We start from the raw sequence: 16426 nt of genomic DNA on the forward strand, positions 1-16426 counted from the left end.
TATAACCCAACTACAACGTCTCTGAACTGAAATCCTCTCTGCTTGTCAGCCGTTGCCAGCTGTTTGTGTACGGTTGCCATAACGACAAATTCCCATTCCACACTGGGAAGAAAAAGTTTTATTATTTTATTGTGCCTCCCATAGTTACGGTGTTAACTTTAAATAAATAAATAAGTAAAAAAAAAAAAAAAAAAAAAAAAAAACGCACATCCTTTCTAGCATTTTTTTTATTTTATTTTTTTTTTTCCATTGTGGCGAGAGTCAAGCACAGCAGAGACCACGCATTATAAACCACAATGAGGCAAAAGACACCTAACACGTTTCCTTTGTTACACTAAAGAGGATCAAATGTTGTCTGGATAGTATGAAATATGCTAATTATAAAAAACACATTTTTTTGTAATGTGATCTGTTATTACTCCTGTCTATTAATGGGATTTTTTTTTTTAATCATTAATTTCCCTTTCTTTGTTCGACATATCAGTATGCTTATTCTGTGTGTTGATTGTGTTTTGTGCAGCAACAAAAACAAACAAAAAGAATTTTTTGTTTACTCAGCAATCAGATGGATATACACTGAGGTAATCACTTAAACTTCAGCGATTTCAAATTCACACTCATTCTATATTTAATAAATGCACTGACAATAATTAATGAATTATTGTCAATTAGTATATTGTTAAATCACTAAATATTACTGATTTTGTGCACCATCTAACGTACAAAATGATTTGAAACGCGTCACAGTCACACCTGCAAGCTGTTCTGTCATAGGTGTGGCTTTGTATTTGTTACATACTAGTGCATTTCCATGGTGCCTAGAAATAATGGACTGTTGTTCTTGTACAATGGCAGAAACACAAACAGGAACTGAAAAAGACAGATGCTTTTAGCCAGTTATGTCATGCAAAGTGTTTGTCAAAGCAGAGAGTCCAACCAGTCTGATGTCTTACGCAAGAATTGCTGTTCCTGCACGGAAACAAGGTCCATTTAAAAACATATAGCTTTCAATGAGGCGGCCCGGGATTCAATCCAAAACAAAATCCTTGACTGTGTTGATCAGCTCACGCCATGCTCAAGTGGGATTCTCAAAGAGGCAACTGTTGAGCTCGCTTTGTACCCCCTCGTGGTTTGCCCAGGCTTTTTTTTCCCACAAGACTTGCCCAGAGCACAAGGGTCCATAGGACGGAACAAGCTGGCAGACACTGATAATAGAGAGGCACAAAGAGGGATCTGTCGAAGCTCTTGTGTATTACATTCCAGCAGTGTACAGGAGTCTGTGGATCCAAAGATTCTTCAAAGTGTCCTGCAATATTAGCTACACAAAAAAATCTCTTTGATGACAGGCCGTCAACCAGAAAGAGAATGTTTGCATTCACAATTTGTAGATGAACTAAATCTGCTTTATAATATTTAATTTATCTTGCACATAGCACATATTTCCGTGCGCTCATCCATGCACTGAGTTGAACTTTCTGCTAAGGATTGATGCTATCAGCCACTGTCAGTAGGTCTACATACTCTACAGACCTGCAGAGATGGTCTAAGGTGGAGTGATGATTACTCAAGTGAAAAGGAGGTGAGAAGCAAGAGCACACAACGCACAACACATGGCAAGTCTGTACTGGACTGGGCCAACACCCTAAATAAATGAAATCACACTGTGTGTGCAGGAGTGCCACAAAAGCGCTCACAACAACATTCATTTAATATATTAAAGACTCAGTGCAGTACAAACTTATAGAGGTTTGCACTGGACATTTTCAAGTGTTTATTCTGAGCTATAGAATTCCTTCCAGAGGTGCTGCTTTCACTGGCAGGGCGCTGAATGAGAGCAAAGAGTACACACACAGTGGTATTCTTGTCAGACCGGTGTGGCTGTGGGTGTGGACTCGGAGCTCATAAAGAGCCTCATGGGTTGGCACTGACTGCGCACTGAGTGGGTTGGCTCGGAGTGGTGGCAAGGGTTAGATTTTTCCCCACAAAGGACAAAACAGATAAGTTTTATGGTTTGAATAATTGCTCCCATATAGTCTTCTGGGATAGGAGCCGGAGGACTTCAGCACGGCGCATGGTGATTTATCTATTAGGCTAAAATCAGAATGGAGCCAAATGGCACAGCGGGGAGACACGGTGAGTTTGAAAGATTAGGCGCACACATTTACAACTTAATGAGTTATATCGAGGCTTATGTGTTGTATAAGTGTATCTAAGGTGTTGGAGGGGTGGGGACGGTTTAGTACAGTCACGTTCATGTATGAACTCAAAGACAGATGTGTGTAATGTTTAGACAGAATATACATATATAAAAAAATAAATAAATCGACACTCTTAGACATTATATGGCGCTAGAAGATATATCCCAACTTTTCATAATTTTGGGTGACTTCTTTTTAATTGTCCTTTTTTTTTGCAAACCGTGTAGACATCATAGCCCTGGTTTTCTGAGGTGTGATTGTGTTGCCAGTAGAGTTTCTGTCACCAGTCCACGGATGGCAAACACTGTATGCTGGTGCCCCATCCTCGTGATCTCATTTTTTTTCCACTGTACATTGCTTGTGTCTGGAGTCGTGTCAGTGAGCACATTTCAAGGAACAAGATGCAGCCTTTCTTTTTATCGATCCTTGCAGACACCGGTACGCTTTAACGTCGTCAAAGTTCATTGAAAACGTTACCACATGGCGGCGCTATTTCACATCTCCCTCCTGTGAGCCCGAATACCTTTTATACCATATACTCTTGATTTTAACTGTTCGGGTAAAAAATGACTTTGTTGAAGAGTCCGCAGAAAGTAAAGTCTCGCGTAAAAGCTGCTCTTAAATGTACATAAACCTATATCATAGCCTATTATGTAATTTATCTTGTATTTTACATTGTAATTATTAGAATTATTATTATTTATTACATATTTTAACTGGGATGTTCTTGGAGTTGGGTTAGTCTCTATTTTAATGACTGATAGTGTCTATAAAAAGTGAACGAAGATGTTTAACCCCGACATGCTCGAGACACTAAAGACTAAATTCCTTCTCAAAGCATCCCCCTAAAGCAAAACAAAGTCTTCTCAAATAACTGTTCGTGCTCCTCTGCGGAGAACGGGGCAGCAGTAAACGAGTTTAGACCCGCCCCACGAGGGGGGAAACGACGTGCTTGTTTCTCTTTCACGGCGAGCACAGGTTGACCAAGGACTGAATGTGTTCACTCTTAAATGAACATAATGCCTTGTCTACATAAACAAAGGACACTGGCCGATGAGCAAGCCTCCCAGAAAAGACGGAGAAAAACGGTGCAAGAGAACGGAAAACTTCTAGGTGAGTCCTGCAAAGGTGTCGGTGTGAGCCCACGTCCGGGGCAGCGGCACGGGCGCGCCTGGGTACCGTGTGTGGCAACATGGGCACAGGCGCAGACGCAATGTTTGGGCAGCACGGATTTAGGACTGAACTTTATCGTTTGTGTTACGCTGTGCATTTACACAGGCTATATGGAGGCATATACGTTGCCTGGAGCGTTGAATTCTTCTTTCTGCCATGAAGACTGCTCAGAGGCAGCTGCAGGTTGTGGTTACGTTCAAAGTAACATACCACAGCGTTTTCTGTCTTCTAAACGAAGGACAGGAAAGTGTTTGAATCTTTACCAACTGAGGGAAAATCCCTGTACTGTTGTCATTCTCTCTCTCTTGACTGCATCATTTCCTTAGTTATTAGTTACCCTAAAATACATTTGTATATTCGATTAAGAGAGAACACTGTGGGGAATTCATCCTTTACCATTTATTATAGCAACAACATTTTGCAGCAGCTTGTTTGTTCAGTTCAGTTTGCTCATCTGGAATCACTTTATGGGAGGGCATCTGTACTCTTTTAAAGTCATTCTTTACCCTTCTTAAGTTTGCTTGCTGTATGTCAACAGTTTTCTAATATGACGTTAAATTCTTAAATTCTTAACCTCAAACTAACTTTTTAGCAAAACATTTAGCAGCCTCTTGTACCAGATCAAGAACACCTTCTCAGCCCACATTTTTCCCTCATACCTTAAAGCCATTGCTTCTTGACATTTCTCTTTAATTTGTGTTCTTGCCCTAACTTGCCCCTCAGAGTGCACCATACATTGGCATCTCTTTGGCCTTGCACCTGAAACTTATTACTCAGATACAAAAAAAAAAAAAAAAAGGAGAAAAAAAAAGAATCAGACAAATCTGACATTTATGATGTGGGAAGTGTTGCAAACAAGGAACGTACTTGTGGATGTTTTCCTAACTTAGAGCCGGCGTGTGGCCAGATTACAAGAAAAAGGCCTTTGACGAACAAGCAGGAGCTGAAACTGACTGAAACCTCGCCCGAGCAGAGGTGGCGTTGAACTCCCTTGAGCTTCGTCTTCGCCCAGTCCTCCTCCCTGCCTGCAGAGAGACTCATAAACAGCCCCTGTGAGCTTGCGGTGCAATCTGGGAAAAAAATGTCTGCAATGTTGTGATCCTGCCCACGACTCTGACTAACCCCCAGCTCAGAAATATTTTATCCTCAAACGCCCTATAGAACATTGTTTATTCTCTGTTACAGAGAGCTTTAATGATCATTTTAAGCTTCTGAGTACAAATCGCTGTCCCACCCTCACGCGACATTGCTTCACACAAATGGAAAACAAGGAAACAAAACACTGTGATTCCAACACTGTGCTCACTATGGTGTCTCACAGACTTATGAATCACTCTTGCGTATGAGATTGTACACCCTTCCCAGGAAGCACTAATCAGTACATTGCTGCACCTGAATGATAAGCCACCCTTATAGATCATCTGAAATGTTGTATGACACGCTCTGCTGTCCTCTCTGCAGCTGAGTACAGGAGATCAGGCAGTGTTGGGCTGATTGTTAATACTGAGTATGCAAAGATTTTGGAGCACAAATCTGACACATGTCGCACAAAATCTGAACTTTAGACTTTAAGTTGTAGAGTGTGTGCATTAGTAATGTATGAGCTGTTTCCTGGTCAGATCCTAAAAGAGAAGCAATAAGATTTCTCAACAGAACGCAGTACTTTTTCATCTTTACAGGGTTGAAAAGAAGAAGTAGCATAGGATATGGGATCATCTGAATTTCTAAAGCTGTCCGTCTCTTTTGTGCCCCAGGTTTGGAGGGAGATGCAGACCTCCAGTTCTTGCTGGTCGGCGGTCAGCTGGTCAAGGTTCGATCCAGCTCCTGGCAGAGGAGCCGCTTCTACAAGCTGCAGGAGGACTGCAAGACCTTATGGCACGAGTCAAAGAAAACGTTCAATCGAAAACAAACCTGTGAGTTCTTCTGGGTTATACGTGATATTTACATCTAACTTCACCTATTTTTAATTTCACTTGTGGTTCTCAAGAGTCTTTTTATGCACAGCTGAGCATGTGACCAAGCAGTTTCCTTTGTGGCTGAATAAAGTCTAAGTCTATATTTAACATATGCACAAAAAGTGGGAGACGTCATATAAAAGCGATTTTTGGCGAGCACGCCCCGCCGTCCGTTTCACCTGCTCACCCTTTTGCTATTATTCTGTCAGCTTAGAGCTCCTCTCCTTTCACATCCGAACAATAGCTCCTTGCCTTACAGCACACACACGCATACACACCCCTCGATCGCCGCGAGTAGAGAGGAGAATATGTGGGGGGTGGTGGCAGTGGAATGGAAACAACGCACACAGATGCTGCGGTGTGGCCGAAGTCAGATTGGAAAGTTCGAGTGTGATTCCTGGCTGTGTCTTTGTCCGTGTGTGTGTGTGTTTGAGAGAGATTATTCTCCTCTGATTTCTGGTTCAGTGATCCACTGTCTGGGCTTCAATGTAGCTCAGGTTTCTCTTCCATTAACGCGACAGCTATCAGGTCTGCTAACCTCTGCCCTGAGCTTGAGCGCAGAACAAATTCTAAGAGGGATTTGTCATAAATTCCCACTAAGTCACACTGTTTTTTGACCAAACTTACTTAAGAGATAGACCTTGGGTCCAGAGGCGTTTCCTTGTTTACGGAAATATGTTGAATGTTTTATAGCTTTCCTGTGGGCCATAGCAAGCCACAATTACCACCTCCATATAGTGTTTTGGTTAGGTAGGACAGTGTGGGAGGACAACATGTATTGTTTTTGAAGCACTTTTTGTCTCCTTATTCACTTCAGTCTTTATGTCATATACAAAGATGTATTACTCACTGGAAGAGGGAAGAGTTCTTCTTCATTCAAACTGATTTCTAAGTGGAGAGGTGTTATATTGTCCTGTGCTTCAGAAGTAAAATCGAGTTGATCGAGTTTTTTTCCAGCAAGTTTGGGCTTTTTTCATTTATGGAAATATGGTAAACAACACTCCCATAATACTAATAATACTAAAAGTTTAAATGAAAAAAAGTCTAATAAAAATAAAAACACATAAAATTTGTGTAGTGAGTTATTCAGTTCCAAACTTGGAGTATTTCCATTATTTGATGCTACTGACTTGTACATCAAATGGTGGAAAACAGTTAAAAAAATACATTTTGACATGATAAATTCTTTTGTTTTATTTAGTTTATTAGTGTAACGCAGAAAATCACATATTTTAGTTGGAAAGAATTTAACGTGTCTTTAACGTATGCATTAAAGAGACCTAAACACATTGTACAGACTCTTAACACAGTCATAACACACCGAATATCATTTGCCTAATCATTTATATGAACTAATTGTTTATCTGTACCAACGTGGACATAATATATAATGGCAAATACGCAACGGAAAATCTGTTCACTCATGACCGTTCTTTATCACTCTAATTTGACTGTAAAGGTCGGTTTTATTGGTCTGTCATTTTATTAATGGCGTCCAGTGTTTATCATTCCAACGGTTATTCTCACAGTCATGCTATAGGCCGTTTACACACACACACGCACACACATTCGTGCACAGTCACACACAAATGTCCATACCTTCCAGCATATAGGTGACAAGCTGTACTCCACATGACACTCCCGTCCTCCTGCTATTGTAGCCTTTACTATATGCAGTAACAGATATGATACAGTGATAAAATTTGCATTACCAGTTCAGAATTTGCTAAAACAATTATCTTGGGCTCATATTCAAACAAATCCAGCAGATATGTTAAGTATGTGGTTCCTGTATTCAGTATTCCTCTCCATGTATTATGAACATAATACTGGAGGCAACCTCAAGCTGAATATTAGTCCAAAGGTTATGTTTGTATATACACATTGCCACGGGACAACTAACCCTCCAACCTAACAAGCCCTCTAACTGACTTGTGTATTTCTTTCCTTTGGTGAAAAAACAGCAGCATGAACTTTGTCGTGTCGCCACAACGCTCCCTTTGTGCAAAATTTCATCTGGTATTCAAGCAATGCCTGCGTGACACGGATGACATGACTTGGACATTGTGGTCAGTCTGTCCAGATGGGATTCTCTGAAATCGGTCCAAATTCACAACCTCTACTGTACATTGGGCTGTTTTGTTGGAGATCAAACAAACGCTCCCCTTCTAGTGAGCGCTTCCGAGGTATTTCGATAGTCCCGCAGTCAGCTGAGGGGTAGACAGCTTGGGCGTGTTTCAACACGCCGTTTTGTGTTTTTCTTTTTCAACCAACCTGACCTTTAGATACATCCTGATTCTCAGGGGAAAAACTATCGTTCCTCATTAGCCCCTCTAACCTTGGGATGCAGAAGGTAGAAACACAGTGATTGTAACCATATGGCCTCTTGGCTAAGCCTGTAGTCTTTGGTGTTTTGTTCCAAGGGCAGTTGTTGCCATTTAGTGTGATTACGTCATGCGTGCTAGAGCATGCTCTTCCGTACATTAAGCTGCTCAACAATAGAGCTGGCTCCCAATGTGCGGGGCTAAAAGGGGCTGCGTGTGCAGAGACCTTCAGTATACGTTGTCTTTGTCCTAGAAATGTCGATTGTAGTGTTTTATGAGCGCACGTGTCGCCACTGTGTGCCAGTGTGTCCGACAACAAGATCAAGGGAGGGCAGACTGCATCAAACTGAAAGTTAAGTAATCAAATCTCTGTGGAATGCGTTTGGGTTCCCAAAGGATCCAAGTGTCCTGAAGATGAAAGCAAAGTCCATCTCTTCAGCCTCAAAAGGCTCTTAAAACTTAACAATGTTCAGGGATTTTTACTCGTTCCAATATTTGATAACTAAGATTTTGTAACGTGTTTGGCAACCGGATACAGCTTAGTCTGGGTGTTTCAGGGGCTGGGTTCTGTAAAGCGTCTTCGTGTGTCCAGTACACAAACTGAAAGTTTTGTCCATGCTGTGCTTGTACCCAAAAGTAGTCCGACACTGCTGCGTAAAATTAAATTGTTGGGATTAAAAACTTGGGATTAAAAGCATTAAGTGTGCTCAGCAGCTGTTGCTAGGTAGTGTTCCAGGTAGTGACTGTGCATTATATTCTTCATTGTGTATATATGAAAAAATACACATAATATGTTTTATTTAAATCCATCCATATCTGCGCTATAGATATTATATTTATCTGCACAAACATGGATATAAACTGCTTACAGCACGGAGGGGGTATTGTCTTGTTAGTCTAGTTATTTGTGAGTGAAGGCCTCTTAAGTTATCACACAGAAACAAAAGCCTTCCTGTTGATAAAATCCACAAACAACTTCAGTTGTAACAACTGTGACAAAAAGTCTGCTGCCACAAGATACTGACTTGAAGAATTGTGCGTCAAGGATTACTGAGCCTGAAAGCTAATGGTTAAGAGTTATTAAGACCTCTGGAGCCGGTCTTTATTTAGGAACACAGTCATACAGACTGCAAATATAAAACTTAACTTCTTCTATAGACAGCTGCACAAAATTACAAACACAACATATATTTTCAGTTAAAAAATGTCACGTGTAAATGCTCTATCAGTTGATCTGTCTGTCTTTGCCACATCTCAGTGTTTTTAAGTCAAAATGTAATTAAATTCGAGTTGATTGCCAAGTATGATATTCCATGCAAACATCGATTTAAATATCTACAAGTGAGAAATTTTATTAGATCATCTCAAAATCAGTGTTCGTCAATCTCTCCGTTGTCCACTTTGGAAACAGAAATGAAAAGAGACTGCTTTGGAAAGGGAATAATCTCCAAACTATATAATATGTTAGTAGAGGGTTCCCCTGAATCTTCTTTAGGAAAACTTAATGCCTGGAGGGAAGATTTACAGGAGGACTTATCCTCCGAAAACTGGGAGGAGGTATGTGCTGAAGCACAAACACAAACTACCAGTACTCGTCTCAAAGTACTGCAATATAATTGGCTAATGAGGACATATGTGACTCCAGAAAAGCTTAATAAGTATAATGGTGATATCCCAGACTTGTGTTTCAGATGTGGAGAGGAGAAAGGGACGTTCTTCCACTGTGTCTGGGAATGCAATAAAGTACAACAGTTTTGGAAAGAAATTAAACAAGCTCTGGACACTATATTGGGTATACAATTAGCTCTTGACCCTAAACTTTTTATTTTAGGTTTATATCCTGATGGACATCTTATGTCTAGAAAGATAATTACCGCCCTGGACTTATGTCTACTGCTGGCAAAAAGAGTCATAGCACTCTCATGGAGGAAGACCAGTAAACCAAAACTCATTAACTGGATTAAGGAATTGTCCACAACTTTACCAATGGAAAAAAATACTTACATTATCAAGGGGAAACTATCACTTTTTCAAAACATTTGGGCTCCCTTTATGCAATATATGGAAAATGTGGATCTTAGTAGTATGGTGAATGAGGCAGATGAGGTGTAATTGTTGTTGGTCCTCTGCAGTTTCCTAAACTAATTCCTTTTATTTAAATACTTGATCTTTAATGCTGTGTGAATTGTACATTTGAGTTTGTAATTTTGAACCATGCACAACAGTGCAATTGAGTTGAAGTTGAGCAACCCTTGGAAAATAGAGAAACTTATTTTTTTTTGTTTGTTTGTTTGTTTTGTTTGTTTTGGGGGGGGGGGGGTTGTGTTTTTCTTTTATTTGATTAAGTTACTATTTACAGGTCATATATTTTGTACTTCCACTTAAATGTTGCTCTATCATCTTATAAATGTCTGATTTGCAAGGAAGGGCGATTGACTGTTATACAATAATTTAGCTGCCCTGGATGTTTCCTTTGATGTGGAAGCACTCTAATTTCTGTGTATCATTTTGAAACTCAATAAAGATATTGTTGGAAAAAAAAAAAATTAAATGTAAAAAAAATGTAATTAAATTCAAAGGAATAGTGTAAAGGCTCTCCAGTTAAATCCAGTTAAAAGCCTCTCTGTGATGTCTCCTGGGTCAGAATTTCTAACAAACACCCTCCTCTCTCTGAACAGTCTCCATTGATGACATAGAATCGGTGCGCAAGGGCCGTCAGTCCGAGGGCCTTCAAAAACACACGGACCCTAGTGTTGAAGATAAGTGCTTCTCCATCATCTTCAAGAACCGCAAGAAGAATCTTGACCTGATGGCGTCCTCCTCCGAGGAGGCAAATCAGTGGGTCACTAGCCTGGAGAAGATCATCAGCAACATGAGCAACCTCAACCGTAAGCAGAAGAGCGAACAGTATCCTTAATGAAGTCTTAAAAGGGAAATGTGTTTGCATACATGTTTTTTGTGTCAATCAAATCCTTACATCTAAACACCAGTTGGCTCATCAACTGCATGCGGAAAGCCGACAAGAACAACGACGACAAGATGACCCTAAAGGAGCTGAAACACTTCCTGCGGCAGATCAACGTTGAGGTTGACGACACCTATGCAGCGGAACTTTTTAAGGTGAGCCCCTCTCTCTAGTCAGTTAAATTATCCTCCATAAAAATGTTTTGTTGATCAGAATCCAAATCTGCCCCACCTGGCTGATTGAACGTCTCATCTGGTTGCACAGAAATGTGACACGTCCAATTCAGGTTCCCTGGAGGACTCGGAGATCACGCACTTCTACGAACTACTGACCCACCGCGAGGAGATCGATGAGATCTATGGGAAATACGCTAAAACAGATGGCCAGATGAGCATCCAAGACCTGCTGAAGTTCCTGCAGAATGAGCAGAGGGAGCAGGTGACTGCGGAGGACGCTCACAGGCTGATTGAGAAGTACGAGGTGGATGAAACAGGTAGTGTACACTTGAACGCGTCATCACTTTATTATTCTGTGGGAAAGTTACCATGTTGTTCATGAGCGTTTGCTCTTTGTCCATCCTCACAGCCAAACAGAAGAAGCACATGACCAAAGACGGCTTCTTGTTGTACCTTAACCACGATGAGGGATCCATTTTCAACGCTGCCCACAAAAATGTGTATCAGGACATGAGCCAGCCCCTCAACCATTACTACATTTCCTCCTCTCACAACACGTACCTGATGGAGGACCAGCTCAAAGGACCAAGCAGCACAGAAGCATACATAAAGTAACTATATATACTGTACATATGTGATGTTAATAGACGGGAGCATTTTCAATCACAAACCAGATGTTTGTGTTTCCATAGTCATCTAAACAGGCTTAGATGACAATGAGTATCTGCTAACTCGTGACTAGTACCTGGCCTTTAATAAAGTGCTTCTCAAGGCCTGGAACTTTTTCATGATTTACACAGTTGTCAGAGAAATTACACCCTACGTTGTGTGTCTGCACTGCAAGGGCTGAGGATAATTGTAGTTGTTTAAGGGCTAGGGTGTTGTTTAGCTCCTAATTTATGATAGGTATTTTCCCAACAAAACCTTAAGTGACGTAGGTGCACATTGATTGGCTTGAATGCAGAACCGAGAGTAGAGGTTTTAAAGAAAAAAGCGTAAATAAAACAATAATAAAACATAAGCTTTGCAAACAAATCTTAATGTTAGCCTTAAAGATGCTCTGCGAAGTCCATCTTTATTAAGCTTGTATGCAACGCTGATGTATCTTCTTGTATGTTGTGCAGAGCTACCAGTTGGCATTTGTATTTGCGTTGCAAATGCTAACAGAAAGAGGGCATGTAGTTAATGGAGAATCTAGTTAGAACCAAAAAGCGCAAGTGCAAGCTTGGAAACAGGGACATTCAGGGACATAGGAACAATGATCAGAAACCATTCTGGTGCTCATTTTCTTTGGTCAAAGTTTAGGCAGAGTTCCTGAGTTCCTGCAAACATCTCTGTGATGAAAAAAGGCCATGTAAGTATGATAGTATGATCATAAAAGTTTCCTCCTCTTGCAGAGCACTGTTGAAGAGTTGCCGCTGCGTAGAGCTCGACTGTTGGGACGGCCCTAACGGAGAGCCTGTTATTTATCATGGTTACACACTCACATCCAAAGTTCTCTTCAGAGACGTCATCAGAGCCATCAAAGATTACGCCTTCAAAGTACGTGAGCTATTTTACTACCGGTGGGGCAGTATGTATCAGACTACTTATGTCGGTGATTGCATTTCATGCTTGCTTACACAATAAGGACAGGAAAGGTTCTGGAGCTGACCTACATGTTGTTTCCTTTATTATGCAGAAATCTGACTACCCAGTGATTCTGTCCCTGGAGAACCACTGCACGGTGGACCAACAGAAGCTCATGGCGCATCATTTGATCTCCATCCTGGGTGAAGCCCTGGTCACAAAGCCTCTGGGAAACACCATGCCCACCAACTTCCCCTCACCTGAGGTGTGTAGCCTTAGGCTTGAATTCACTCGACATTATATCCGTATGCGTATATCCTCAAAAATAAGCACCGAAGGAAGACCACACCTTAAATTCCACCACTCAAGTTAATAAACCACTTTGCCAGATTTTTGACTTTCCTGTTTACTACGTGACTGTTAGATTTATCTGGGAAAGGAAGCTAATGAGATTAAAGTAAAAGCCTTCCTCATTATGTGAGCACCAAACACGCCACACAATCACCATCCATCTTGAGCTTCTCCGTGTGCCTTTAGTCTAAAAATAGATCTTTGTGTTTTATTGGCTTGTCTCATTTTGAGAGCAGTTATTAATTAACTTGTTGATCTGACAGTGAGTGAGAGTGTGAGAAAACGCCTTGTTTGATAAGAGGAGCTGTTTCCAAGTGGAATTTGATATATATATGAACATGGTTTACTGTTTGTCTGCCAGGCATGCCTGGAATGCACACCACAATTTTTTTCATTTTGTCCTTTTTTCTAAGGAGTGTTATGAGGGCAGGACCGGCAGCCAGTAACCCATGTCTTTGTCATTGCAAAATGAAAATATGCTTCCATGAATTTAGCAACGCCTTTTCATGGTATTGCACAATACATGACTTCAGCTTTAGAAACTGCCCAACATAAAAATATATTTGGGGGCGGCACAGTGGCGCATTCTTCCTGTGTCTGCGTGGGTTCTCACCGGATACTGTGACTTCCTCCCACCGTCCTACGTGCTCCTTTGGTTCATTGGTGATACTAAATTGGCCGTAGGTGTGCATGTGAGTGTGAACGGTTGTCTGTCTCTCTGTGTTAGCCCTGTAATAGACTGGTGACCCTTCACAGGACAAGCTGCTACAGAAGATGAATTAATGAAAAACATATTTGTTCTGTCTTTGTAGGAGCTGAAAGGCAAGTTCCTCATCAAGGGAAAACGACTGAACAAACTGGATGCAGCCATTACCAACAACAACACCTTGGAGGAAGGCACTGTGTCCGAGGAGGATGAGGCTGCCGACTGTAAGGAGAATGGCCAAAAATCAAAATCAAAGGTTTGTCAAATGCCTCTTCCTCATTTGTAATAAATGTTAAAAACTTTTACTTTTTAGATGACGTGTTTGTCTGTGCTTGTGTCTCCGTTCAGAAATCAAAGATCAAACTTGCCACGCAGCTCTCAGACATCGTCGTCTACTGCAAGAGTGTCCATTTTAACAGCTTTGAGCATGCCAAAGATAACCAGGCCTTCTATGAAATGTCGTCTTTCAAGGAGAGTAAGGCGTTCAACCTGGCTGACACTTCAGGTAAACAATGCGTCCAACTGGCCTAACTGTCATGTCAGAATTACACAGCAAAATTGCGTGTTTGTTAAAGCATCAGTGTCTTAATTTGTCATAGGTACTGCCTTCGTCCATCACAACATGGACAAACTCAGTAGGATCTACCCCGCTGGCTCCAGAACTGACTCCTCCAACTACAACCCTGTACCCATGTGGAACGCTGGCTGCCAGATTGGTACGCTCCAATACACCACGTACAGAAATTCAGCTGGCCTGTTAAATACAGAGTAATGTTTTCATATTCTCTTCTTGGTTTACAGTGGCTCTGAACTTCCAGACTCCCTCCAAGGAGATGCACCTGAACCAGGGGCGCTTTCTGCAGAATGGTTTTTCCGGCTATGTCTTGAAACCCGAGTTTCAGAGACGCCTGTCATCTCAGTTTGATCCCAGCACACTCACCGAAGGGCCCTGGCTAAAACGGAAGACCTTTCATGTCATGGTGGGAGTTTAACCCTAAAAGCTAGACCTTTGATAGAGTTAACGCTGCCCTTTGGAATTTCCTTTTGAAACAAAGTTCTTTTTCTCTAAAGCTCCTTTACAGTACTGCAGGACATAGACAGTGTAACCTACACACGTAGTCTACGTTATACTTGTGCGCTTAACAGTCTGGCACTCTCTGTGAAAACGCCAGTCACACACTCGTCGGCGGTGTGTCTTTGTTGCCAGTTAGGTTAATAATTTTAGTTTCTACTGCCTGCTTCACTTTCAACTGAAACTTTGTGTATTTAGTGTCTGTTTATTAAGCTGCATACTTCATGTACTACCATGTACATTCATGCATAGTGTGTGAATTTTGACAGGGTACTGTTGGAAGTGACAATAGCAACATTAGACTGGCTAACCTACAGAGCTAATGCTATCACTTTTAATAAATTGAATTAATTAAAACTGCGGTATTTAACTGCAGTCTGCAACTTTTCATGTGCATGTCTGTCAATACAACAGGTGATCTCGGCCCAGCAGTTACCCAAAATCAACAAGGACAAACACAAATCCATCGTTGACCCTCTGGTCAAAGTGGAGATCTACGGTGTCTCTGCAGACAATGCCAGCAAGGTGACGCCCCACATTACAAACAACGGTGAGTATCACAAATTATGATGTGCATGCACTGATGCTTTCATTTCTCTTTGGAGCATATGTCGAAACCTTCGTCAGGAAATAAAAAGTGTACAATCTGTCCCTGTAGGCTTCAACCCACAGTGGAATCTGAACTTCCAGTTTGACATCCACGTCCCAGAGCTGGCCATGGTGCGGTTTGTGGTGGAGGACTACGACACCGGGAACTGGAACGATTTCGTCGGGCAGTACTGTCTACCGCTCACAAGTGTACAGAATGGTAAGAATACGCAACGGTTAAATATAAAAAAAGAAACAACAATTTTCCAGATTTTAGCAACAGAAGTCCCAAGGTGTTGAACCACAAGTTGATTGATGATTTATATTATTGCTATGATGATTTAAATATAAAGGTATTAAGCTATTTAAGTCCAACTGTAACAGCAGTTTTCCCTGACAGCATTTACAGCTGTTGTGCCTCTCCAGCGTAGAAAGTCGTTCCTGTTTTGCTGACAAAGATAAAACTCACTTCCTTTTTTTCAGGATATCGCCACGTCCCATTGCTCACCAAGCACGGCGACGTCATCTGCTCTGCTGGACTCTTTGTGCATCTCATGCTCCTGGACGCCCAGTAGGCTCGTGTGTGGAAAACCTTTATGCCAGCGCCAGCAAAAAATTTTTTTACTATGTTTTTTTAACTATAAAGAAATGTTACCAAGTTAAGTTTTAAATAACATTAAAGCCTCCTCATGGAGAAAACCTTCTGTCGTTTTGCCAAGCAGCAGCTGCCGACTGACAGTGTGTAATATAACGTTAGCTTTTTCAACACCAGCTTTGGTTGAGAGCTTTTTAAGTGTGACGTGGCAAGAATGCATGGAAGAGCAGTGAATGAGAAGAGCCGGCAATTATTTAAAGAAAGTCGTGAAACTGTATTTGCCATATTGTTCTGAGTTCTGTTTGAATTCCAAATTAATGTATGCTCGCTGTATAGTCTCCGAGGAAACACAACAAGCACTTTTCCTACTTTGTCAGATGAGAACAAGCCTCGATTTGTTTCTTCTACATTTTAACGCCATAATCGTGTTGATCGCAGGAGGCTGGGGCAATGTCATGAACTGTATGCTATGAAAAGGTAAATGTTTTGTGAGAGCCATGTGTACGTTGCGTGCTTCTTTCCATTACGTTTGTCTCGAGCGAATGACTGCTCCACAATGTTGTAAATACGAATTCAATTTCTTTTAAACTGACAAAAAATGCTTTATTTACTGTATATGAATCTGATTGAAAGATAACCTTAATTCACTTGTTCACTTAAATTCACTCAAACAAACTCATGACTCTGTGCCTCTCAAATAAAACAGTCCCTCAGTCCCTCATTAAAGGTTTTCTGTCTTTATTCATTATTTATG

General features: G+C 41.1%; 1 protein-coding gene across 2 annotated transcripts; it reads left to right on the forward strand.

The window, feature by feature from the left end:
- Window positions 1–1944: 1944 nt before the first annotated feature.
- Window positions 1945–16398, forward strand: plcd1a (phospholipase C, delta 1a). 2 transcript variants are annotated; one of them, XM_084566266.1, is made up of 15 exons: window positions 1945–2133; window positions 5126–5284; window positions 10329–10557; window positions 10641–10770; window positions 10880–11108; window positions 11201–11402; window positions 12189–12333; window positions 12473–12625; window positions 13524–13673; window positions 13766–13922; window positions 14017–14133; window positions 14219–14397; window positions 14904–15039; window positions 15148–15297; window positions 15561–16397. In XM_084566266.1, exons 1-15 carry the CDS (start codon window positions 2103–2105, stop codon window positions 15650–15652), a joined length of 2259 nt encoding a protein of 752 aa, XP_084422392.1. In that variant the 5' UTR covers window positions 1945–2102; the 3' UTR covers window positions 15653–16397. The 2 variants fall into 2 exon arrangements, with proteins under 2 accessions (XP_084422392.1, XP_084422391.1); XM_084566265.1 differs by lacking the exon at window positions 1945–2133 and adding an exon at window positions 3029–3311 and having other exon boundaries at window positions 15561–16398.
- The last annotated feature ends 28 nt before the right edge of the window (window positions 16399–16426 follow it).

Source organism: Chelon labrosus, assembly GCF_963514085.1.
Source record: "Chelon labrosus genome assembly, chromosome: 18".
Taxonomy (NCBI): domain Eukaryota; kingdom Metazoa; phylum Chordata; class Actinopteri; order Mugiliformes; family Mugilidae; genus Chelon; species Chelon labrosus.